Genomic DNA, 24,217 nt, shown 5'->3' on the forward strand with positions numbered 1-24,217 from the left:
GCTGAGACTTAACAGTTCCTGTATCCCTGTGTTGCAGTTCATGCCTGCCAGCACGGCTCTGCAGGGGGCCTATCTTCCCCAGTACACCCACGTGCAGACCACAGCTGTCCAACTGGAGGTTTGTTGCTGCTGGCTTTCTTGGGGTTTAGTTACATGGTCAGGCTCCTTATCTGGTGCCATTGTAGCATTTTAGGTGGGAGTGGCTAAGGGCCTTTCTCAAGGGTCCAACAGAGATGTGACTATTCTGCCAAGGCTGGGGCTTGAACCGACAACCTTCTGATCATGGGCGTAACCCGCTGAGCCACACACCACCCAGGATCCGAGGGGTTAAAGGAATATATCGTATTTAGGTGTTACGATGCATAACATTCTTCTTTATAACAAGTCTCTCCCTGATCTGTGGTCAGGAAAGCAGCGGCCAGCCGCAGGAGCCCTCTAGTGGCCATTCTTCTTACACTTACCAACAAGCCAAGTGACGGGAAGGTAGGTGCCTTCCACAGTCTGCAAATAATATGCTACCTATACTGCCCCACAGAGGAAAATCGCCGTAACTGCATATTTTATCAAAATGAGTTATAACCAAAATCGGGTTTCTTAATGTCTTAATCACATCATACCGTATCTTAGTCTAACTATGCTGAATTTTGAAGATCATTTATCTCCTTACGTATGGATGGACAGTCAAAAAAATTTTGTGGCCATTTTTCTGTCTATGCTACAGTTTGTGTCATTATAGTGACTGCGTTTTGTCTTCGTTTGGCAGTATATGGTCAGCCGTTTTTGTGGGGGGAGGGGGATCTCCCTGTATAGAAGTCATATCTGCATTTTTTTCCCCTTTCGTCCCTGCCCAGGTGCATGATGGGAGTCGAGAGGACAGACTCGCGTTACAGCTGAAACAATCATATCTTCTTGTGATGGATCATGCTTTTGTGGATTAGTCCACTTTTTGCACAGGTTCTTCGAGGATTCCCTGTTGTTACTAATAAAATCAACTGAAAATATTTTGGTATAAGTTTCATAAGGTGCAAAAAAACTTAATTTTGCCAGAGATGCTACACAATAAAAATGTTTTATTTTAGTAATGAAAGAACGTTTATTTTTTACCAAGGATTGCCAAGCAGGCAAATAAGCTGCGATAACGTTAGACCGTGTGGCAGTTCAGGTCCATGGCAGTAAATATGATGTGTTTTTGTTAAGATTTTTATGATTTTTAATGCATTTTTTGCTTTTCCTTTTTTACTGAAATACTTCATCAGCCAGACATGTTGAAAATTACCTTTTGTGCTTGCTGTGTGAGTGTTGCTATGGTGAAGTGTAGAACGTCTTGTAAAATATTTCTTTTCAGATTTGATTTTTTTTTTACCTGTCCTATCATACAACTTGCCTTAAATTCTTTCATACGTTAGCTGTGAAGGCAACTTCGTAGATTTATGAGTAAGAAATGTTGAAAACAATTGCCTTGTGAATCAGCTAGATAGGGCTTTTTTTTAGGATATAGCTAATTAAATTGCGCTCTACTTAGGTGTCGATCTTTTCCCCTTTTATCTTTTGCTGAATACTAATCAAAGTAGGAATTTTAGGAAAGAAAAATTTAAATGTTTGAGTGCAAAGCCTTTTGGATTCTAATCAGTTTTAATGAGATGAAATGTTTGCATTTTCAGAAGGCTTAATGGAGTGTTTTGAATGTGGTAAAATCTTTGTTGAATGATAAAGTGTTTAAATATTGCCTTTATTTTTTACTCGGTGTACTTTTTTGCCTAAAGACAATTACCCGGCAGGGGGGCCATTTTGGTTTTGAGCTGAGTGTGTTAAAAATGTCAGGTTTCCTTCCCGTTCTTTTAAGTATAAAATCTATTATTGTGCAAAAACTACCAAACAGAGCGGCCTTCATTGGCATCTACAGAGCATAATAGTAGACGTATTAAAAACTTAAAAGAACAGCTAGCTCTTTGTGCAGTGCACGGCTCGGCGCTTTCAGAAAACACGTTTCCTTCACCAAAGAACCGTGACCTGGTAAATGAGTGAAACAGCCTAACACTCTCATAGCACAAGCAATTAACGTGGTTTGAGTTTCCAGCTAATTGGTTCGCAGTTTGGATGACGTGCCTTTCTTGTGCATTTTCGTCTCGCTGTTGGTTTTGTTACGTGATTTTTTTTTTTGGACACGTGAAGGATGAGCCGAGATCCGCACTTGCACACTTCATCACTACAGAGAGGCCCTTTGAAACTATGAAATGATTCACCACAAACGGCAGACGTTTTACACCGGCCACGGATTCGTGTGACAGGGGAGGCTTTCTTATTTTGTTCAGAATAGATTTTTTTTTTAAGGTTTTATAAATTAAGTTGTCTTCCAAGCGACTGTCTTTTGTCCTGGTCATCTGATGGACCAGATATCTACCTCAGATTTTTGTTTCTCCAATCTACTACACCGGGTTTGCAGGTACAGCCCATCTCCACAGACCAGAAGCCATGCTCAGGAGCTGGCCCTATATGCCATTTCTTTTATCGTTGTTTTATTTTTGTTGCTTTGAAAAAATTTACATGATTATCATTGCTAGGCTCATTGTGTTTCCAGTGCGTTCTTAGGTTGTGTCCAGATACCCATAGTTCCAAGACTTAAAAAACCGCTGCTTTTATCACTTGAGGATCCAGTAGCTCAGGAGTCCTCATTTAAAAAAAAAAAAAAAAAATGGTATTTACTGCGTTTGGCTTCCTGAGGTACCATTTCACCATAAAGTTTCTGAACAGACTTGAAACCCCCAGTGTGGTCCCCATAAGTTGACCCCCTACCACAGAGAGCACGAGGCGAAGGCCGTCACAGATTCCCTTCAGGCGCCCCATACTGGTGGTCGCTTGAATGGGAAGTAATGCAGGTGTGAACCAATTGTTGGCACTCCTGTTTACGGCTGAGAGCCGGCGTACTCTGTGCGAGAAAGACAATGCTCATTCGAATTAGCCATCTTGTATTAGACAGCCATTAAGTTATAAAATAAAAGTAATAATTTATGAAGAGACACCTTTTGTACAGACTCTTAGAAGAGATTAAAGAGTTTCATAGAGATATCTATATGATCAAGAGTAATTTTTTTTATTTTTGTTTTGCCACAGAGCTTGCTGTGGTAGCGTCAGTGTCCGGTTAAAATGATCTTCCCTCTGTATTTCCTTTGTTTTCTAGTGTTTGTTAATGCCAAAATGACATTTTTGAAATGTAAATTAAGGGTAGATTGTTACTTAAGTTCAATTTTCTGTTCATTTCTCTTTGTTTTTGTTTTTGAGAACTTTTGAATAAAAACTATTCTTTGGATCCACTATTTGGGGTTGGCTGTGTCCCATGGTTGGTGGGAAGAGGGGGGGCCGGTGCCACTAAGTTTAATAATGATAATCTCTCACAGCTGCAAGCCCCCCCAGCTCCCCCGGATTTCATCACCAAATGACAGGTGGAAATGGCGATGGGAGAGGAGGTAAGCCAGAGCCGGCCACTGAGAACAGGCCAGCCAGAAGCCAGAAGCTAAGTCTGGGTGAAGGGGGGGTCGGGTCCTCAGAGAGGGAGAGAGTGGCTGTCGATATGCCTGTAAATGGGGCTCTAGATCCTGGTTTTGTGGAACAGCTGAGACCGAGTTACACCGCGGGGGGGGGGGCGCAGCCAGACTTGGGGGGGGGGGGGGCGCAGCCAGACTTGGGGGGGGCGCAGCCAGACTTGGAGGAGCCAGTGGCGGAGAGGGTAAGTGACTCAGGAATAAGGACTCTCCGACTCTCACGATTCCCATCCTGATGAATCTCATGCCTTCTAATCGCTTACCGTGGTAAGGGTTTATGGGGCAATTTGTATTTGAACATCTAATACTCAGATAAAATCAATATATTAATTAAATCTACACTTTCTTCCTCCAGACACTTAGCTAATTTTGGGCAACATGCAGGGTGCACCCTGGCACACATACTGAGGAAGTGTAGTTGGCGTGTGTATTTTGTCATTTCACCAGTAGGGGGTGCGCTCCACTCAAACTGCTGGATACAAGCGCAACCGATTTGAAAAACTCTAGAAGATCCTCTTTCAGTGGAAATGTGCAAAACTTTGATTTCAACATAATGCTTATTTAAATACATTGCAATGGCACTGACAATAACATACGAAGTAATGACTTCAAAGACTGCTTGTAATAATATATAATACATAATATATAATATATAAAAGTAGGTCGATGGCTGTGACAGGTGTTATTTGCAGGCCTTATCCTGCAGTGCATTGTGGGAATGCAGGGAACAAGTTGAGGATGGATTGTGTTTAAAGGGTCTTTCGGTTCCTTTAATCTCCCGAAGGAAACAGTTCACTTCACCTTGACCTTCGATGAAGTGCATTGAGGGGAGGTGGGTGCTTTTCAAAGACCACAGTGTCTCGCCGGTCGCGCCTCGGCCTCCGCAGACCACGTGGCATTAAGCGAGATAATGCCGTAGACAGCGAGGCACCGCGGGGGTATTTCTCGCGGCAAATGGCTCGATCCGGCCTAGGGGGGCAGATTATACTCGCCGGTGTCTTCAAGCCAGATCAGAATTCCAGACATTTCCCTCTCATCGCCGACCTTGACCTCGTAAGCCATGCAGGTGACTGACACCATTCACTCTAAGCCCCCTTCAAATGACGGGGAGGGATGTCTTACGTGTCAGTATTCGCACAGTACCACACAAAACGGCTGCCAAATGCTCCATAATCGATGCCAGTAGGGTCTATGTACACAATGTATACAAGCAATCCAGCCTCCCTAATGAATTAATTTGCACGGCATTTTGATAAATAGCATTTCTTTGTGGTGGTATGGCATACCAGAACTTCCTTAGGGATTCTTTTAAAATTTTATCTGTCTTTTAAAACTTTAAAAGTGATTTAGTGACACTTGTAATACCACAGATTTTGTCTTTGGCCTCTGCTGTACACATTAGAGTCGTAAACAATTTTGAATCTTTTCATAATTAAAGTCATGAGAATTAGGATGGTCTACAGCTCATCATAAAACATTTTAGCATACCAGAAAAACACTGGATAAAGTGCTTTTTGAAAGCTGTAGGTTTTATCTTAGCACATGTTCAGGAAATGTGTGCTGTGTGACATTGTTGTATTTTAAAAAGGCTGAATTCAATAACAAACAGGATAAAAATTCTGCCTGCTCGGCCTGTAAACACTAATGCAGATTTTTTAATACGGGCCAAATCCGGATGGCAGCCTCCACATCACCTTCAGCCCTCATTCGAGGGTTAGTTAGTGAAGTATGAGAAAAGACGCACATTGGATGAAAAAAAAAAAATGAAACAGAGCATCAGAGAAGTTGTATATCCACTGCGGAGGATGACATAGAGGTAGGACAAACTCTATCATATGCAGGCTCAGTTTATCAAGTTGTGCCTCATCCATCCATTTTCTGTACACGCTTATCCTATTCGGGGTGATGGAGGTTCGCAGCTTATCCTGGAAGCTAGGGGCGCAAAGCAGGGAATAACCCAGAAATGGGGTGCCAACCCATGGCAGGACGCATATACCTGAGGACGTTTGGTAACTCCAATTCACCTTACATGTTTTTGGACTGTGGTGGGAAGAAAACAGAGGACCTGGAGGAAACCCCACAAGGACACAGGGAGAACATGCGAACTCCACACATGGAGACCTGGCGGAGACTCGAACCTCGGTCCCGGAGGTAGGAGGCAACATTACTAAACATTATGCCGCCCCGTTGTACTACGTGAAGAAACGTAATAACGTTTTTTCGTGATAACGAGTGTTTTCTGCTTCTTGCCACTGTGTCATTCGCATTCATCCCTTCCCAAACCCCCCCCCCCCCCAGCAGATACTGTGCAACTGGCACAGGTATTAGCTTTGGTACCAGTGCCTCTCAGCTGCATTCCTGTCATTCCACAGAAGAGCGAAAAGTACAGTCCCAATGTCACCCCTACTTCCTTGTGTTTGAAAGGGGGAAAAAAATCCAGACTCTAAGTTCAGACCTCCGGTCTTATTGTAGTAAAAATAACGGGGGTATGGGGGACAGCGAGAGAGCATAACTTCTTCATGTGTTCATGTGCGAGCTCTTGCACACAGGGTTGTCAATCCTAAATTTATCCCACTGTCCATCCGCTAAGGAACGGCTGGTATTTATGCGTATCGAACCAGCAGTTGCTACTATCATTCAGCACTACGGTAAGAGTCCGTGTCTCTCTCTGGTGGGCAGGGAGAGGGGGAGAGAGAGAGTGGGAGAGAGCGAGAGAGAGAGAGAGGGGGGGAGCAGCGTGATCGTGATTCCTTGAAGCAATCTGTTACTCCAGGCTCGCTGTTACTGCGGGCTTGCTGTTACTACGGCGATGGGGCCCAGCCAAGCCGGCCCTTTCGTTTGACGTTTTTCCGCTCGCCCAGACGTGCCCACGTGTTTGGACATTATGGTGCCTGAGGAGGCCAGTGGAGGTACGTTTGATTTTATGACTAAGGCGGAATTTCGGGTCTGAGCATTGGGCAAAATTCCACTCGGGTTCAAAGGGTGAGCTGAGAGGGGAGACCAGAGAATAGGATCAGGAGTTTCTGGGGGTTCAGAGCTTGGACGAGCCAGGGGGATTGGGGGGGGGGGGCAGTCTGAGGGAGAGAATAATAATAGGGAACCTGTGCTTTGAAGCCTTGTTTGAAAGCTCCAGAGGCACTTTGATGGGAGACCCACTGTCGTGGGGGTGTGAAGCGATAGGCAGCTCCGTTCGGTGTCCGGGGAGGGGGGGGGGGGCATGGAGAACGGCAACAGAGCCCCCCATGCCCCCGTGTTCGTTGCGTTGAGAGGTTGAGCCAAGCTAAGGGTGGAGGGGGGAGGCGAGCTGGGGGTTGGCCCCTTCGGAGGAGCAGATGGGACCTGGCGGGATACGGGCACCACCCGACGAGAAGCCGTGAGGAGCAGACGAGAGGCAGGGCCTGTGCCACTGCAGCTGTCCGCGTTCCACCACCTGCCCCCGCCAGCCCTCCTGCCCTCGCCCCCGCCACCCTCCTGCCCGCCCTGCAGGCCCGGAGACGCTCTACTGGACCACTCACACAGAGCATAAAGATCCGATACCTCCTTACTGCTTATTGCTGCCTTGAGTACACCAGCTCACCCTTTGAAAAGGATTACACTCAAAAATGATTAGATATTATGGATGTTTCCAGGATAAACAGGAAGCTAGTTAATGCCAGGAAATGCATAGCCTGCTTAGTATAAAACATAAGCAATTTTCTTATTTACTGCATAATGGAAAGACATGGAATTCATGTAATTTCACAATCGGGATTACACACACTATTTAAAAAAGCATTTGTAGGAGGTTAAACAAGTCAGTGAGCAATCTTGTCTTTTAGCTTGTGTTTTGCTGGGATGTAAATCAGGTAGTGTTGCCTGATTTGTCATGTGATTCCATTCGAAGCGTGATTCCTAAAATTATGGGTACTCAAAAATAGGAAGTCCAAGTTCACCAATCTACAAAGAAATATACACAAACAAACTGAGGAAATAAAAGACATGTATTGCAAGACAAAAAAACGAATAATATTGATATTAGTATTTAACCTGTTTAGATATGAATTAATACACTTTACTGGCCATTAACCAATGGCAGCATATTCTGATACCCCAGATATACACATCAGAACCTACTACCTTCAGTATTTAACCTGTTTAGATACCCTAACCCTGTTTTGATAACACTTTACAGCTTCAGTTATGAAAAAAATACTTTTCATGTATATTAAAAAATAAAAGACTTGGTGCTGTACTTGCCGTGTTGTCGCAGAGCTACTTCAGACTAGTCTTCGAGAAGAGTACGTTGGTAGCATAAATTTATGGGCGTGTAGCCACAAGAAACAAAAATGCTAAGCACATGCACAGTAGCCTTGGGTAGGACATTTCGATAGGTAGGATGAAATGATAGTACACCTGTATTTTCCTGGTGGGCTGGTTTTGTGAGAGCTGGTCTTTCTTCCCCATCCCTGGCATTAAATAGCCTATGTAAATAAGGGGTGCTTGTTTCCAGGGTGATGATTAATGGATAATACTTCATTTAATTGATGGCCGACCGGTTGATCGCGATCAGCACTTTTTGGTTCGGATACACATTTTAAAGTCGCTCAGGATATGAACGTTTTTGTCATACCTGTATATAATATACAATTTATATGTATGTCTTACTTTTAGGATGTGAAATGAACATAATCCTTATCAAAATTTAAGAAGAATATTTGTACCGGCCTAACTGAACTAATACGTTTCAGTTAAAAAATACAGCTGCAGTCTACCATGCAATAGTCTGCTATGTGGTAGTCTGCCATGGAGTAGTCTGGCATCCTGTTTAAGGGGGTACCTGTAAACCTACAATACTGCATAAGTCATTATGAAAGATGGATGGATGTCCAGAGTCATACTGTTGAGACATATTTTATTATGCATGATATCGAACTTGTCAGCCAAATAGGAATTGGCTTTTTAAATGGGAATTCACAATTTTTTTATGGGAAAATTGCCAATAGAGAAACAGCATGTACCAGAAATGACAGGGCAACGAATTGGTACGTTGTTGACTTAAGAATAAAGTCGTTAGACCCACTTGCAGCAAGAATGGTGTCATAATACAAGTGTTGACACAAGTTTAACTGGTAAGGTTTATCTTCGTAAGTAAACTGAAAGTGCATTTCTATGGGTGCCTTATTTGTTGTGGAAACTGGTTTAAAGTGTTAATGGACAACTTACTCTGTGTCTCGGGGGAGTGCATATTTGTTTTTGGTTCAGGTATGGAAAGGAACAACACATTCAACAAAACAAATGAAAAAATGTGTCCAGAGAACATCTACATTTCTGTCCAAAGACACATTTAAACTCCCATCCAGAATCATTCGTCATCAACCATCACAGAAGGATCCAGATGTAGGAAGCTGGGTACATTATCTAAATTTTTGGAAAACAAAGTGTTTTCCCAGGTATCTGCCTCAATTGTTCTGGATGTTGCCATATAAAGAAGACATTATTATTAATGATGATTAATCTTTTTTCCCAGACAATGAAGGTGATCTTTCAAATAAGAAGCTTGCGAAATATATTGTACTTATTCATCTTGTTAAATGCCCATTCATTCATTTTCTGTAATGGCTGTGGTGGCGGGGGTCGGCTATGGGTGCAAAGCAGAGAACAACCCAGGATGGGATGCCAAGCCATGGTAGGGCACAATCACACAAGTACACCTAGGGGCAATTTGGTCACTCCAGTTAACCTGTGAGGGCAGAGAAACCAGAGTACCTGGATGAAACCTGGAGAAGAACATGCAAACTCCACACACATGGAACTGGGGTGGAAAACTGAACCCTGGGGGGAGGGAGGGGACCGGGCTAAGCCCAGCACCACCGCGCCGCCCACTCGCTAGTACTGTTATACATTAACACTACAGTCTGTCTGATTAGCCTGCTGGAATGTCTTTCCACCACACCGACTCATAAGTTGGATTTTTAAAAACAGTTGTTATTCACCTCACTGATATGTCTCCTTCCCACGCTTTACAACTTCATATTTGCTTTGACGATACATTTGTGTACATGTTCCGGTTATAAGTGACCTGGGAAAATGGCTGTATTGGGAATTTCATTTTCACTTTCCGCATGGGGCGCGGCACCAGTGATGGCTGTAGCTGAAAAGCAGCGTTGACGATTAAATGTTTCCTCCGCGTATAGTTTCCGTCGCCCGAAGGTTAAACAAAATTGTACCCACGAACCGACCCGTTGGGTACCGTTTTGAGAAGCGGTATTTCACAATATAGTCTAAGTGCCACTTCCTTGACTGCATGGTTTAGGCGATCTAATGAAGCACCAGGCGACTTTTCGGTGTGCATCTTTTACCCTTTATCCAGCTGTAGTGAAGTACCTGTTTAAACTAGCTTTATGTACGAAGAACTGCGCTGCCGCTTGAATGCAGAATTTCGGCGCAATTATGAGAAATTGGCTAATCACAGGGTCTGCTGATCACGGTCAATGTGGTCCTACGGCTCATATTTCAGCCATTCATTCGCAATAACTATACTCGTCTGTTAAATAGTCTCGAAACCATGACTCCAGTGGCGACTGCTGGCAATTGTAGTAATAGCAGGAAAATTCAAATAAAAATGCTGCACGCAGAGCCGCAGAGCTACTCCAATGCGGAGATACCTCTTTATAAATTAATCATTTGGAGGAGTCTGGACATTTAGAACTAGACACTCGTTATTCGTTTAAGCACGTTAGAAATTACTCATACACGCGAAAGCATAAAGGACTTATCTTTATATTTAACTCCATATGCGTTTTGAAACATCTAGACATATTCTTTCTAAAAGGCAAGCCCTTCCAAAGTGCATTTAAATAAATGATTTATGTGAATTAAAAGTTATTTTAAAAATTATCCTGTGTAAAAATACTACTTGTGTTTTCCCGAATGGTATGAATTAGTGGAATGATCATAATGAACATAATGGAAGTACATCTTTTTAGAACGTGTAATTTAGGGCACTTACCTTAACTCCTGTTTAGCTTGTGAGGAGCTAATTACAACCAATAAACAAGAATTAGATATTTAATTCTTTTGAAATACGGGTTGTATAGTAATGAGATGGTATGATTAATTAGTATAATATTACCTCAAAGTAATTGTGTGTCTAGAAAGGACTTCTTAGTGGCATAAGTTAGGAATGACAAATTAACATCCCCTGGGAAGTATTATTATATACGTCATCATTATATACATCAGTATCATTATTATATCATCGCTATAATTCTTTCTGCTCTTGAACTATTATCTTGTGCAGGGACTAGAGAGTGTAGCGGTGGGTCGAGATCTTTATGGTTCAAATGACCTTTGTGCAAATTTTGGAGATGTACTTTTCCTAAAATTCAACTATTGTTGTTTTTCAACGCACAGCCACAATTCTTCTGTTAAAATAAACGCTTAGACTGATTTCACAGTCTTCGACCTTCTTTAATTTAGTAGGCCTAAATAGTCTATCGATGGTAATATGTGATGTTTTATATTATATCGTCATGGCTTATTCTGTAGTTATTTTCAATATTATAGAGCTCAGTTAAATTATTCTAAAATATTACATTTTGACTTCATGACCAGGTAGGGGTAAATGTTTGAATTTAGGTAACGACTGGTAATTCTGGATGATAATACTTTTCGCTGTTTGTTGAAGCCAGAGAAAATACATAAACACAGGCAAAAAAAACAATTGAAGCGACATTTCGCATGGTTCAAAATATCATCATGAACTTGCTGGAAAAACCATCCAGTAGGCTATTACTTTAGCTAGGCTGTCAATTATATATCGATCGAGGACCGGCATATAGGCTAACAAAAAAGAGAAGCTATAGTACGTTATTAATCAAACGATTTTATGGCAGGTCGGCACAGTGACTCCAGCCAGATTGGCTTCGCAGGCCTGCAATGGTAAAAGCCGTCTACGCTATGATTTCAATACAAGCATAGTCAGCCACACCTTTGCATTATTACCTGCGCGGAAGTAAAGGGGCAAGGTTACACACAAGCATGTATGCAGATCGCACACTGTAGGATCTACCTTCGTAACACAGGTAAGCTCGTCTTATCTATTCCCTCCCACAATAACTAGTACAGATACTATTCTTAGGGGTGAAAACACAGGGTATTAAAATATTAAATTGGTTTTTACTCTTTAACAAAATCTCTGGCAGAAACATCCGCGAAGATCAATGGAGATTGTCCTGCTGAGCCTGAGTTTTATTCTTCTGTACAGTCTCGGCGTCGTGGGAGGTAAGGAGCGCACCAAACTATTTCGGTCATTTTAAAATTAAAACTTGTAGCTTTTTAACCTGCGATTACTTGCATTCAATTGTAAGCACGTTGCTGGAATACTTAGAGATACTTTAAATACACTCTTACGGCTGAAAGAAACCATACAACTCAATAGCGCTTTAGTTGTAACTCGTACGGCATAATCTGGTCTTTAAAGTGTTCAGATTTTGAAATTTAACAGTAACAGTAACGACCAAGAAAACTATGTCAACGTCGACCATACAAGAACAATTAGGCTACTGTCAAACATCAATGCGTTCTCGGTTATTTAAATAGCGAGGTACTGTATCATGACAACCATCCAACTTATTATGCGATGCGTGCCGTTAAAAAAGGCAACAGTTTCGGAGAACAATAGACTGTTTTATGTTTTGAATTTTGACTTGCAGGATCACACAGGCATAGCATCAGAGGTCCAGTGGTAGGGTGTGTATAAATGTTGTACCTTTTTTTTTTTTTTGGATGGTCAGGGACCTGCTCCGTTGGAAGCGTGGTGACCTGTAACGACTGTCTGCGACAGGGTCCTCAGTGCGCCTGGTGCAGGCAGGAGGTGGGTCGCTCACCGCTGCCACCCGAATACTGGTATATTAAGCATATAACTATTACAGTATGAGGAATAGTATTAGGATGTGGCCTAGATATATCTAGATCATCTCTTACCCTGTGTTGGATAAGTGCGTCCAATATGGAAATATTTCTCTATGTCCTAGTTTAACCTCTGCCGCTATGTGTATTCTGTAATTGCTGTGTTAAGAGTTTGTTATTGAATCTCTGAGTGGTTTGTGGCTCAGAAGATTAGGGATGTGTGTCTGTGTTAGAAAGGTGATGGGTTTAAATCCCATGGATGGTAGACTAGTAATATGGCCACTGGGCCCTTAGCACTAAATGCTAAGGGGCGCATGTTTTGCTTTTGCTCACTTGTCACTTTGGAGAATAGTGTCTCCCATAAAATGGAATCTAAATTGCAAGTTAAATGAACAATGCCAGTGCAGCTGTGACTCCTGAACTGTAGCATTTGGAATTACTGAGTCCCTTCTCCACTTTGCAGAACTTCACGGACAGGTTTGCTGTCAGCGAGAGATGTGACACGGAGGAGATCCTGGAACAGAAGGGGTGCAGCCTGGAGCTCATCGAGTTTCCTGTAACTAGTGTTTGGATCCATCAGGATGAGCCGGTGGGGAAGAGCGAAGGCAACGCCAACATCACTCAGATATCGCCACAGAAAATGTCTATGAGCGTGAGAACAGGTATAACTCATTTTCACGGCACTTAGAACGTGGTTTTAAATTAATTTGCCATTTGATGAGCTCCATAACAACTGTTTACTGAGCACGATGATAGACACAGAGTGTAAGCTGTTTACTTCTAGAGTTGCAGGTGAGATAAGATTACCAATGTGCAGTTTTTTTTTTACTTTCACAATGACCTTATTGAGCAGGAGTACTAAATAATTATGCAAAGTCAAGATCTGTGCTTCCCCTTTATAAATTTTGCCAGAGGTGGGGAGGGGGGGGTTGCCCCCCTATGGAAATTTTGCTGACTGGCCTGGGGTCACCCTCGGTAAATCTCACATGGAGAGGTTGATCAGGTAGTCCTGAGTACATTGTGTTTCTGTTCATCATTTGAATACCCCTGATACATGGGCTACTGGCATGGATGTAATAGCTGTATAGGCATTGACTACAGAGGCACAGATATGTTGTCTTTTCAATCTATAATTATACACAGTATGTGAAAATGTAATTACAATGTAACTTGGGACCACCTGGGCTGAGGATTCGATTCCAACCATGGCTCTGTGCATGGAGTTTGCATGTTCTCTCCGTGTGGACTTTGCATGTTCTCTCCGTGTGGAGTTTGCCTGTTCTCTCTGTGTGGAGTTTGCACGTTCTCTCCGTGTGGACTTTGCATGTTCTCTCCGTGTGGAGTTTGCATGTTCTCTCCGTGTGGAGTTTGCATGTTCTATCCGTGTGGAGTTTGCCTGTTCTCTCCCTGTGGAGTTTGCATGTTCTCTCCATGTGGGCTTTGCATGTTCTCTCCCTGTGGAGTTTGCATGTTTTCTCCAAGTTCCTCTAGTTTTTTTCAGGCTACTTCAGTTAACCCTTGTAGTCAAAGGGCATGCAGTTAGGTGAACTGGTGCCACTAAACTGCCCATAATGTGTGAGTTTGTGCTCTGTGATGGACTGGTATCCAATCTGGCGGTTACCCGTCCAGGCTCAGTATGAACCTACCTAGGATAAGTGTTTATTGCAGATGAGATGAGAATGATTCCTTCACAACTCTTCTGTCTTTTTACTGGATTTTGTCTGAAGGGGCAAAAAAATTGTATTTGTGATTTCTGGCAGGAAGTGAGGTCACATTCCAAATCCACGTCCAGCAGACAGAGGACTATCCCGTGGACATTTACTACCTGATGGACCTGTCTGCATCAATGTTTGACGATCTGCAGATGATTAAAAACTTGGGAACCACCCTATCCAAGGAGATGGCCAAACTGACAAGTAAATTCAGGCTGGGCTTTGGATCGTTTGTCGAGAAACCGGTCCTCCCCTTTATTAAAACCATGCCTGCCGATTTAGAGAACCCCTGCAGGTACACCCTCCCGAACACGTTTGGCCAATCAGAACCAGGCTGAAATTCATTACTCATTAGCCATCATTGTCATTAAAGTCACATGCCATTATCTAGACTAGCGATATTGACATTTGTCTCTTTCATTAAAAGAGAGTTCTACCAAAATTTGATCATCTCATATATAACACATTTCCTGAAGAAATATCTGATATCAGATAAACTGTATTTTACTTCTCTGTTAAATAACATAACAAAACTGAATACTTTGCTTTTGATTTGTACATCACTCTTGCTAGCTGGGTATTTTACATAGGTCTCTGAACAGATAGCTTAATTTTTCTTACATTAACTCCAAGTTACTTCCAGAAGATAAATGTCTCTCATTGATGCCAGGGATTGACTTTTTTTGCTTGATATTTGTGTCTTATTCATTTTGGATACATAGTAAATCTTATGATGATCAATAAATCAGTTAGGGTCTTTGTGGTGGAATTCCCTTTTAAGTCTGAAACAGTGACAATTGCATGACATCCTTGATTTTCAGTCTTCTCCTCTAACTCTGACTCTCACTGTCCTCAGCTACTTTGGCATCAGTTGTCTGCCCACGTTTGGATACAAGCACGTCCTTCCACTCACCGCCAACATGGAGAAATTCAATCAAATCATAAAAGGCCAAAAGGTCTCGGCCAACGTCGACAATCCAGAATGTGGCTTTGATGCCATCATGCAGGCAGCCGTCTGTGGGGTGAGTAAGAGCTCATTGATTGTTCCACTATTGAACTGACACCTTTAATCGATTTATTAAAATTTTAGCAGAATAATGACATCTCATGAGAATGCAGCAAGGAGTGTTATTATCTTGCAGCTCTTCTAGTTTGCAGACAGATCTAGACCTGGCTTTGTGGGGATTGCAATTCTGCATTGCAACCCTGATGGCATGAGTGGTTACAAGAGCAGGGACGTGAACCTATGGCCTTCTGGATACCAGTTCAACTCACTAATGTACCCACTGACAAATATACAGCTTCATTTCTCGCCGTGCCCATTTTCAAGAAATTTCTATTTATTAATATAGCAGACACTATCATCTGAGATAGTACTCCTGGAGAAATGGGGGTTAAGGGCCTCGCTGAAGGGCCCAACAGTAACATCACTCTGCCAGACACGGAATTTGGACCAGTGGTACAGAATCCTGATCCGCAGATTTTTAATTTCCGCCACTAACAGGGGCAGGCTCACAGGAGCACTGGCCTCAGCTGGAAGCTGATTGGCTCCTAGATTGTCCCCTCCCCTATCGCTCAATGATTCAAAACATATCATTGGCTAATGCTAAGGTGGACCCCTCTCTATGCCCCCCCCCCCTTAAAAACATCCTAAAATCGCCCCTGTCTTCTAACCTACCAAAACCGTCTCTGTCTGTTAGGAGAAGATTGGCTGGAGGAATGACTCTATGCACCTGGTGGTGTTTGTTAGCGATGCCGACTCACACTTCGGAATGGACAGCAAGATGTCGGGCATCGTGATCCCCAATGACGGAAAGTGTCACCTGGACGACAGAAACGAGTATTCCAAATCCACTGTCCTGGTAAGACAATGCCGCAATACAACATTCTGGAATGCTCCGCTGCAGGCAATCCTTTGTGTTATTATTGGCCAGTTTCGACATTCACACACCTATCTGATCTGGCACTTGTTCCCACTGTTCCTGCCATAATCATTCTCAGGTTGGGTTCTTTTTGTAGGCTGAGAGTTTATCTGAACTGGAAGGGTAAACAGTAAGTCTGTTTGCGTTCCGTCTCCGATTCATAGCCATTCTTTTCACAAACCCCAGGAGTACCCAACTCTTGGACAGCTCATCGACAAGCTGGTAGAAAACAACATCCTTCTGATATTTGCTGTCACTAGCAAGCAGAAGAGTAATTATGAGGTAAGCTGTGCCAGTACTGTGAGCTGAATTCTAACGTGCCTGTTTTAACTGTGTCAATGTGTTTCTGCTCCCAGGGTTTTTAATTTGGGCAACAAATCTGGCTTGTCGGTGCATAGCAGGTCCTGTCATACAAGCCTTTTGCTAAGGCAAGGGTGAATCTCGATAGCTGTGAATAATTATGGCCAATTACACCCATAGCCATATATGTAGTTTGCTAACGGGGATGTGGGGGTCAGAGAGTTCAATGCGGCGTCTTTGTGCATGTGTCGTGATGCGCAGATGTTTCTCGTTATCTTCTAGTATGAACATGGCTGTGCAGTGACAGCCTCATAGATTAGCTTAAGCTAATGTGGGCGTGGGACAAAAACTGAATCATGCTTTAAACGCTTCAGTGCTTGAGAGTTTACGATGAAATGTGACACATCATATTTATTTTGCGGATACTTTTATTAAAACGATGTACGTTTTTTGAGCTGCCAGGGTCAGATACTCCCTGGAGCCATTGAGGGCTAAAGGCCATGGAGCCTGAAATCAGTCTGCTGAGTCTGGGATTTGAACTAGCAACCTTCAGATCACAGTCTCAGGGCACAAATGAACTGGCGCACATGCTGCCCACCCCTGTTCCTTTATCTTGCCTGAACCTTTCATCAGCATGTGTACGATGTCACGCTTGTTTCATGTGTCCTTTCCAGAACTATGCCAAGCTCATCCCTGGGGCTACTGTCGGAGTCCTTGCCGAAGACTCCCGGAACATCCTGGAGCTGATTGTGAATGCCTATAAAGTAAGACGGCACCGTCTGTCTGCGTGTGTCAGTTTCTCCGCTTTGTGGCGTATAGCGTCAACAGCAGCGAAAGCGGGAAATTAAACTGGAGTCTAACGAGTCTCGTCATCTGAAAAGAAGAAACACGCCTGGGACCCAGAAATGGAAGAAACTGGAAACTTCCATGACAACTAATTTATCCCTGTGTCTCCACCTGCTTGTTGATTGGTCTTCCCATTAAGCCCCGCCTCCAGACACTTCCATACAGCCACTAGTAGGGACTTCCATCATGACCTCCCCCCTTTCTCCGCTTCTCCAAAGCGAAGTCTGATCCAGGCCCATCCGGGAATCGGGAGGAAAGGCAGGGGAGTGTCTCCGAGCTTCCAGACACTTTGATTTGTCGCTTCGCAGGAGCTGCGGTCGGAGATCGAGCTGGAGGTCCTGGGTGACACGGAGGGCCTGCAGATCTCCTTCACGGCCATGTGCCACGACGGCAGCGTGCTGCCTGGACAGAAGCGCTGCTCCAACGTCAAGGTCGGAGACTTGGTGAGTGACTCCTCCAGAGTTTATAATTAAATCAGGGTTTTGGGACATTTTTATTTGTCATTGTGCAAGTGGATTACACAAGTGCAATGAAATTTCGGAGCAGCCTGCATAAATGGTGTAAAAAACATACACATCTTCATACATGAAGCAAGAGTCAAATATGGTATAAAATAAATATTAAATTATCTTTAATAAATACTTGAATAAATAATAAATACTTTTAAAAAAGGGTTGTAGTGTATTATAATGAATACTAAACATATACAGTAGGTATAATATGGTGGCTCAGTGGTTGAGATCTGATTCCCATCTCCTGCTTTGTGTGTGTGGAGTATGTATGCTCTCCCTGTGTTTACATACTTTTCATTCTCTCTGGTTTACTAACGTCAGCTGAGGTTGAGGTTGAGAGCTGAGCAATCAGAGGTAATGGTGCCAAGCTGACACCTTATGGCGTCCCAGATGAATCAGCATTTGTGCAGTAATGCAGTGACCACAGTACATGGTAGAGGTCTGGCCTCTAGGTTTCTTTTCAGTAAGTTGGACCAGATTAATTAAACCAGGGGTTCTCATACTTTTTGATCAAGGTTCCACATCAGATTTTTCCAGAACAGTTTACAATAACAAAACAGCATTTCATGAACTTTAATGAACTAATAACTTTCGACACACACATGAATATATAACAATACTGGATTTTTTCACACTCACTGATCGTTTCAACTGTGTCATGGGGGTGGGGGTGGTTATGATGATTTATATGTTTGTGAAAGCTGATGGTTCTGTCTTTTTGTACTGCAAACATGTTAACCCTATTTATGTTAACCATGCTGATTCATCGGGTGAATTAACTTCGTTTGTTCCGACTTTGAGTATCCCTGGTGTAGGCGATCCTAGACTCCAGCAAAATCTGGGGCCTGGCTGGTAAAACAGGAGCTTCACCCTCCTTGTGAAACATGGAACTGGCCAATCGATCTCCTGCTTCCCCTGACGCCTCATGCGCTGATTGGCGGATTATTGATATGACATCATTTATAGTTCTCTCTCGTTTCTGTTTGGGCTCCAAAAAAACACCTCAAGTGAACCCGCTTGCCCCCTAGCCATGCTAGCCCCCGTGAGCGAGTATCCGGTCGCTTCAACTGCAAAACGCTGTGAAAACCCAGCTCGCGCGGTTCTGCCTCGCAGGTGTCCTTCAACGTGACGGTGGAGCTGTCCGAGTGCCCGTCGGGTCCCAAGCACTTCACCGTGAAGCCGGTGGGATTCCAGGACGCACTGGAGGTGCAGCTGGAGGGGCTCTGCCAGTGCGACTGCCAGCGGCGGCCCGAGCCCCACAGCAGCCTGTGCAGTGGCGGCCGGGGGGCACTCCAGTGCGGAACGTGCCTGTGCGATGCCGGCTACATGGGCCCGCGCTGCGAGTGCACTGAGGAGAGCGTGCAGAGCAGCAGCTGCAGGGAGCAGCCCGAGGCGGAGTCCTGCAGTGGCCAGGGCGAGTGCTACTGCGGCCAGTGCATCTGTAACCCCTCAAACTTCGGCCGCATCTATGGCGCCTACTGCGAGTGCAACGACTTCTCCTGCGTCCGCTTCCGTGGCGACATCTGTGGAGGTAGGGGGTGTGGCCCTGGAGGCCCCAAACGAAGATCTGACCAATCAAGAGCAGTACCTTTTTTAGGCAATAGTAAAATAACTTCAGATACTTAGAACTTAAGCAGTTTCCTTTAGGAATCTATCTATCTATCTATCTATCTATCTATCTATCTATCTATCTGTGTCTGTCTGTTTCTGTCCTTATGTATCTATCTACAGTACGTATCAAAATCTGGATACCCCTTGCTTTTATTGCATTTGTCTATATTTGTCTTTCACTTCATAATAAAAGGCCTCGAGGCAATGAAGTACTGCATTTCAAATATGGCAACTATCAAGAGAAGTGTTCATCATATCAACATTTTCTTCTGTTTTAGACTCTTTCAAATAGACCCTTTTGCGTTGATGACAGGGGCTCTTGGCATTCTCTCAACCAGCTTCCAGGTATACCTACCTGCAATGCTTCAATATCAGGGCTGAAGGAGTTTCCACAAGTTCTGAGCACAAGTTGGCTACTCTGATCTTCGATGCAATTCATCCCAAAGCAGCTCTGTAGGATTTAGGTCGGGGGATTGAGGGGGCCGGGTCACCTGTCACCAATTAACCTTCTTCACAAGACAAAACAGTATTTACTTAACTTTTAGGCATGCCTAAAGTTGTTACCTTGTTGAAAAACAAATGATTGTCAGTAGGTGTGTCCAGACTTTTGACAGGTATTGTATCTATCATCTGTTTATCTAAATTAAATCATGAGGGTTTCATGGATATGGAACTATAGAGGCTCTGTTGTTTCACGCCTCTAGGGTTGAACTTTGCATATGTTCTCCCACAGTCCACAGACATGCTGTTACTTGTGGTGCTGCCTCTGAAGGGCACATTGTGTGTGTTTGTGTGTGTGTGTGTGTGTGTGTGTGCGCTGTGGTCTCCTGGCATCCTCTCCGTGCCCTTACTTCCTGGGAAAGACTCCAGACTGCCTGCATACCTGCGCTTATGGAATATGGCTGAAATATCCACACTAAGACATTTGCCAAAGACTTAACCGTATCAGTAATACTTGTTTATAAGTGGTATATAAACTACCAGTCAAAAGTTTTGCACGCACTGAGCTTTTCTACATTTGCATGTCACTCACTTAACATTTACTAAAAATACACTCAATATTCTTTGCTACTAAATTAATTTACAGTATGTTCACCGTTTCAGTACCTTTATTAGCAAGAAAACGTCATATCTTTCATTCATCAAAGTAACCTCCTCTAGCAGTTGTAACAGCAGAGCAAATTAAAGGCATTCTTTCTACAAGGGACATTAAATACTGCTCTGTTTCATGGGATGAAACAGTTAAGTAGTGCATTTAAAGTTAAAGAACAGCCTAGAATTTGACTCTGTCATCACCACACAACCAGTTCATACGATGTCAGACATCTGTTACATACTCTTTCCATTTTCCATGTTATAATGGAAACTTGTTTTATTTGACATATTTTCATTTATAGTTGTTTACTCAACCTTCCAATGCTTAACATGAATGAAAAATCTGCAGTTCATGAAATAAATGGAAAAGTGGTAAAAACCTGTGGTACGAAAAAACTTTTGACTGGTAGCGTATAATTTATAATGTAGCATCGTCAGTGATATGCGCTCCTGTGATCGTCACGCATGGCCGTCGCATGTTTTTCCATGCAGGGCACGGGGACTGCGACTGCGGTCAGTGCGCATGCCACCCGGGCTGGACGGGCGAGTACTGTAACTGCAGCAGCAGCACGGACGCATGCCTGTCGGCAGAGGGGGCGCTCTGCAGTGGCCGGGGGGCATGCGTCTGTGGGAAGTGCGTGTGCTCTGTGCCGGAGGCCTCAGGGCGGACCTGCGAGAGATGCCCCACCTGCGGGGACAACTGTAGCCTCTTTAGGTGAGGTCCCACCTTCGACGGTTGATGTGGGGGGGTTCATCAGGCAGGAGATCCCCATGCCTGATACCCTGGGAGGGGGGGCGTGTGAGTCAGCCCCTCAACAACCACTTCATCTGCGTGATTCTGATATGATAAAACGGTTCACATGCCAGCTGTCTGTTTACGGGGCTATTCTGGGTATCCCGTTACTGGGATTTACGGGGTTATTCTGGGTATCCCGTTACTGGGATTTCTGACATGCGCCAGCAGTGATGCTTAAGCTACAATGGTCATTTGGATCACTTATAATCAAAATCCAGACACGCCCTCCTGCTCCCTCTGCCTTAGAAATGTCCCTACAAAGGTCTTCCTGTCTGTCAGGTGCTAAAACAGTACTCATGTTCACATTCGCCGCCCTCCTGAGCATTTTCTGAACACAGTGCGAATCCAACATGTGAACTTTCATCCCTTTAATGGACCTGTCACTTGAGATCTGCACGACATCGCTTGCATTTCATCATCAGGAACATTGTGGAATGTTCTGGAGTTTATGAAGCATTTTCTTTGCTCTGGTTTGCATGTGGGGGGGGGGGGTGCAGTAGGCATGACTGTCCTTGTGCTTCCCGCCAGGGGCTGCGTCGAGTGTCACCAGCAGGACAAGGACCCCCCCGAGGACTGTCACCTCAAGTGCAGCGCCCCGCACGTCTCCGTCAACCGCACTGCAGGTCTCTATGTGCCTGCCGCTTTGGGGTGGGGGGTCCACAGCCGATCTGACTCGACACTGTAGCTTAACTTTCTGTTTCCATGGCAATCTCCCCACAATGGTGTAGGAGAGAGTTTCATACTGGGGGGAAACACAACTTAATAATTTAAATACAGAGGTTTATTTGTTGGCAGATGAATGAATCCAAATTAAATATTGGAGGGTACACACACCCCCCCACCCCCCCGGGTTCTAACACACTCGTCTCCTCATTCAGAAGTGAATCATAATGGTTTGCATTGAAGATGTGATGTGTGGTTTAGTAATAGCTAGTAGCGGTAATTTAAGCACAGACATGGGGCGCCACGTTAAACCCTTTACACGGGTCAGAGATCTACAGGAACGCCACCCTGCCAACTCTGGTGACCCTTTATAAACCTGGTCACCCCTTCAAAAACTGTAGATTTGTTCATCTGACTCCCCACAAAGGGGAACATATTATTTACCGTGTCGTACAGACGGGCTTTTTGTTGGCCAGCTGAATGCCGGGCCCTGGCCCTTTGGACGGTGCTTATTATCACTCCATTCACACTAATGCAAGCTGAGAGGTGTATCTGATGGGAGAAGCTGATGAACCATACATCTCCCAGCAACATTTGGTTTTGTTGCCAAGTCTTTCACATGGAAATCGCCGCAGCCGAAGGAAGAAAAAAAGACTATCTTCTTACACTTGGACAAAGACTAAACAGTAAGGGATGCTAGGGATCGAAACGCTACACAGCGTCTTTTTTTTTTGTTGTATTCTAGATAAAGTTTCAGAGTATGATGTGAGCCAGTCTGTCACTTGTGCCCTGAAGACGGAGAAAGACTGCGTCCTTTCATTCGGACTGGTGACAGGAGAGCACGGCAACGTCATCTACAACCCCAAACTATCCGGTGAGTTCACAAACCTGTCAGACATTCAATCCCTCTAGCTGGCCACCCCAGGCCAAAGAGTGTGATATATAAGAGTGTGATACATAAGAGTGTGATACATAAGAGTGTGATACATAAGAGTGTGTAATATATAATTGTACATCCATTGCTTCCCAAGTGCTTAATGAACTATTTAAAAAAAAAAAAAAACATGAGCGATTTAGCTTTCAGTAACATCAAAAGTCCTGTTTTTAACACAGGAGTCAAACAAAATTTATGGCTGCTAAGGATTAGTGCCCCTGGGCTCTTTAAAGACAGATAGCACGTTATGCAAGAACAACTGCCTGGAAGAAAAAGAGGAGAGGAACAAAAACACAGACAAAATCGTTCTCCACGCCATTAAAATACTCACATAGTGCAGTGGTGTGACAAGGTGGATCAGTGACTCTGATTGCTTGTAGTGTCACCTGCCTTGTGCCCTGTGCTTCCTGGGACAGACGCCAGGATCACATGGTCCAGCATGAAACCGTTGGGTCTTTGCGACTCTTTCAGACTGCCCCGAGCCCCCCAACATTGAAATGATAGTGCTGGGTGTGTCGCTGTCGGTCCTCACCATCGGCCTCATCCTGCTGGGGATCTGGAAGCTGCTCGTGTCTGTCCACGACCGGAAAGAAGTGGCCAAATTTGAGGCAGAAAGGGCCCAGGCAAAATGGCCAGTGGTACGTCACCCCCCTCACCACCCCATGTGACATGTCCCCCCCCACCACAAGAAGCAGCGGGGTATCGAAATAACAGACTATGCTTCTTTATCTTCCAGGGTACGAACCCGCTCTTCAGAAGCTCGACGTCGACCTTTAAAAATGTGACGTACAAAAATAACGACAGGCAGAAAGTGGACATTTTATTGGATGGATATTGAGCCCTTTCCTACAACGTCTTTGATGAACTGCAGAATTATTATTATTATTATTTTTTTTTTTGCTGTGAGCATTTAAACTTTCAGGGACGTGAAGAAATCAGTCACTACTACTGATGCAAATGTTTGCTGGAACACTGGAATATCACTTTTTTTTAGCTCCTTTTCTCGGTCAGAGACTGTACTGTATCGTTTTGTATGTCGCGTTCGTCACTATTTGTATAGAAAAGTTTAAGAAATCTTAGCTGGAATCCTCGAGGCTGAGCCTTGAATTGTCGTAAACTGGACACTTATTTAGTAATATTTGCGTTAATAAATCTTAAGTTTGATGGAGCTACGGTTTTAAGACTATTTCTGTTGTCTGATTAACGATCTAATCGTTAGCTAATAAAATACTAGTTTTTACTTGTGTGCCACATTGAAAACAAACCTAACTTGGTTACACTCCATCTGATTACACAGCAGTCTCCCCTTTGAAGATGGCTGCCGCTGTCAGAGTGCAGTCTTCTGTCGCCAGCTGTTATAAACAATTTAACTCTGGGGTTTCCTGTAAAAAGGGCTCT

At 43.9% G+C, this 24,217-nt stretch overlaps 2 protein-coding genes across 11 annotated transcripts in view; both read left to right on the forward strand.

Moving 5' to 3' along the window:
* The window catches only part of LOC111854902 (RNA-binding motif, single-stranded-interacting protein 1), a 40,673-nt gene extending 37,359 nt beyond the window's left edge, over positions 1–3,314 (forward strand). For all 6 annotated transcript variants that reach the window (XM_023833429.2, XM_072718442.1, XM_072718439.1 and 3 more), the window contains 3 exons: positions 38–118; positions 408–483; positions 852–3,314. In XM_023833429.2, coding sequence (XP_023689197.1) covers positions 38–118; positions 408–476 — 150 coding nt within the window. In that variant the 3' untranslated portion in view covers positions 477–483; positions 852–3,314. The remainder of the gene's footprint in view (positions 1–37; positions 119–407; positions 484–851) is intronic.
* Positions 3,315–6,258: 2,944 nt separating this feature from the next.
* Positions 6,259–23,987, forward strand: itgb6 (integrin, beta 6). 5 transcript variants are annotated; one of them, XM_023794887.2, is made up of 16 exons: positions 6,259–6,448; positions 11,723–11,801; positions 12,314–12,393; positions 12,892–13,090; positions 14,189–14,435; positions 14,997–15,162; positions 15,841–16,002; positions 16,249–16,344; positions 17,037–17,126; positions 17,517–17,651; positions 18,834–19,251; positions 20,919–21,141; positions 21,751–21,845; positions 22,631–22,759; positions 23,291–23,457; positions 23,556–23,987. In XM_023794887.2, exons 2-16 carry the CDS (start codon positions 11,741–11,743, stop codon positions 23,655–23,657), a joined length of 2,370 nt encoding a protein of 789 aa, XP_023650655.1. In that variant the 5' UTR covers positions 6,259–6,448; positions 11,723–11,740; the 3' UTR covers positions 23,658–23,987. The 5 variants fall into 5 exon arrangements, with proteins under 5 accessions (XP_023650655.1, XP_072574554.1, XP_023650586.1 ...); XM_023794818.2 differs by lacking the exon at positions 6,259–6,448 and adding an exon at positions 7,002–11,602; XM_072718453.1 differs by lacking the exon at positions 11,723–11,801.
* Positions 23,988–24,217: the final 230 nt, after the last annotated feature.

The sequence above is a fragment of the Paramormyrops kingsleyae genome, chromosome 1 (genome assembly GCF_048594095.1).
Source record: "Paramormyrops kingsleyae isolate MSU_618 chromosome 1, PKINGS_0.4, whole genome shotgun sequence".
Classification (NCBI taxonomy): Eukaryota; Metazoa; Chordata; class Actinopteri; order Osteoglossiformes; family Mormyridae; genus Paramormyrops; species Paramormyrops kingsleyae.

Coding starts and splice junctions, on each gene's coding strand:
- itgb6 (XM_023794887.2), top strand. CDS start 11,741: ATGGAGATTGTCCTGCTGAGCCTGAGTTTTATTCTTCTGTACAGTCTC. Junction 12,394..12,891: donor GCGCCTGGTGCAGGCAGGAG/GTGGGTCGCTCA, acceptor TCCACTTTGCAG/AACTTCACGGACAGGTTTGC. Junction 13,091..14,188: donor GTCTATGAGCGTGAGAACAG/GTATAACTCATT, acceptor GATTTCTGGCAG/GAAGTGAGGTCACATTCCAA.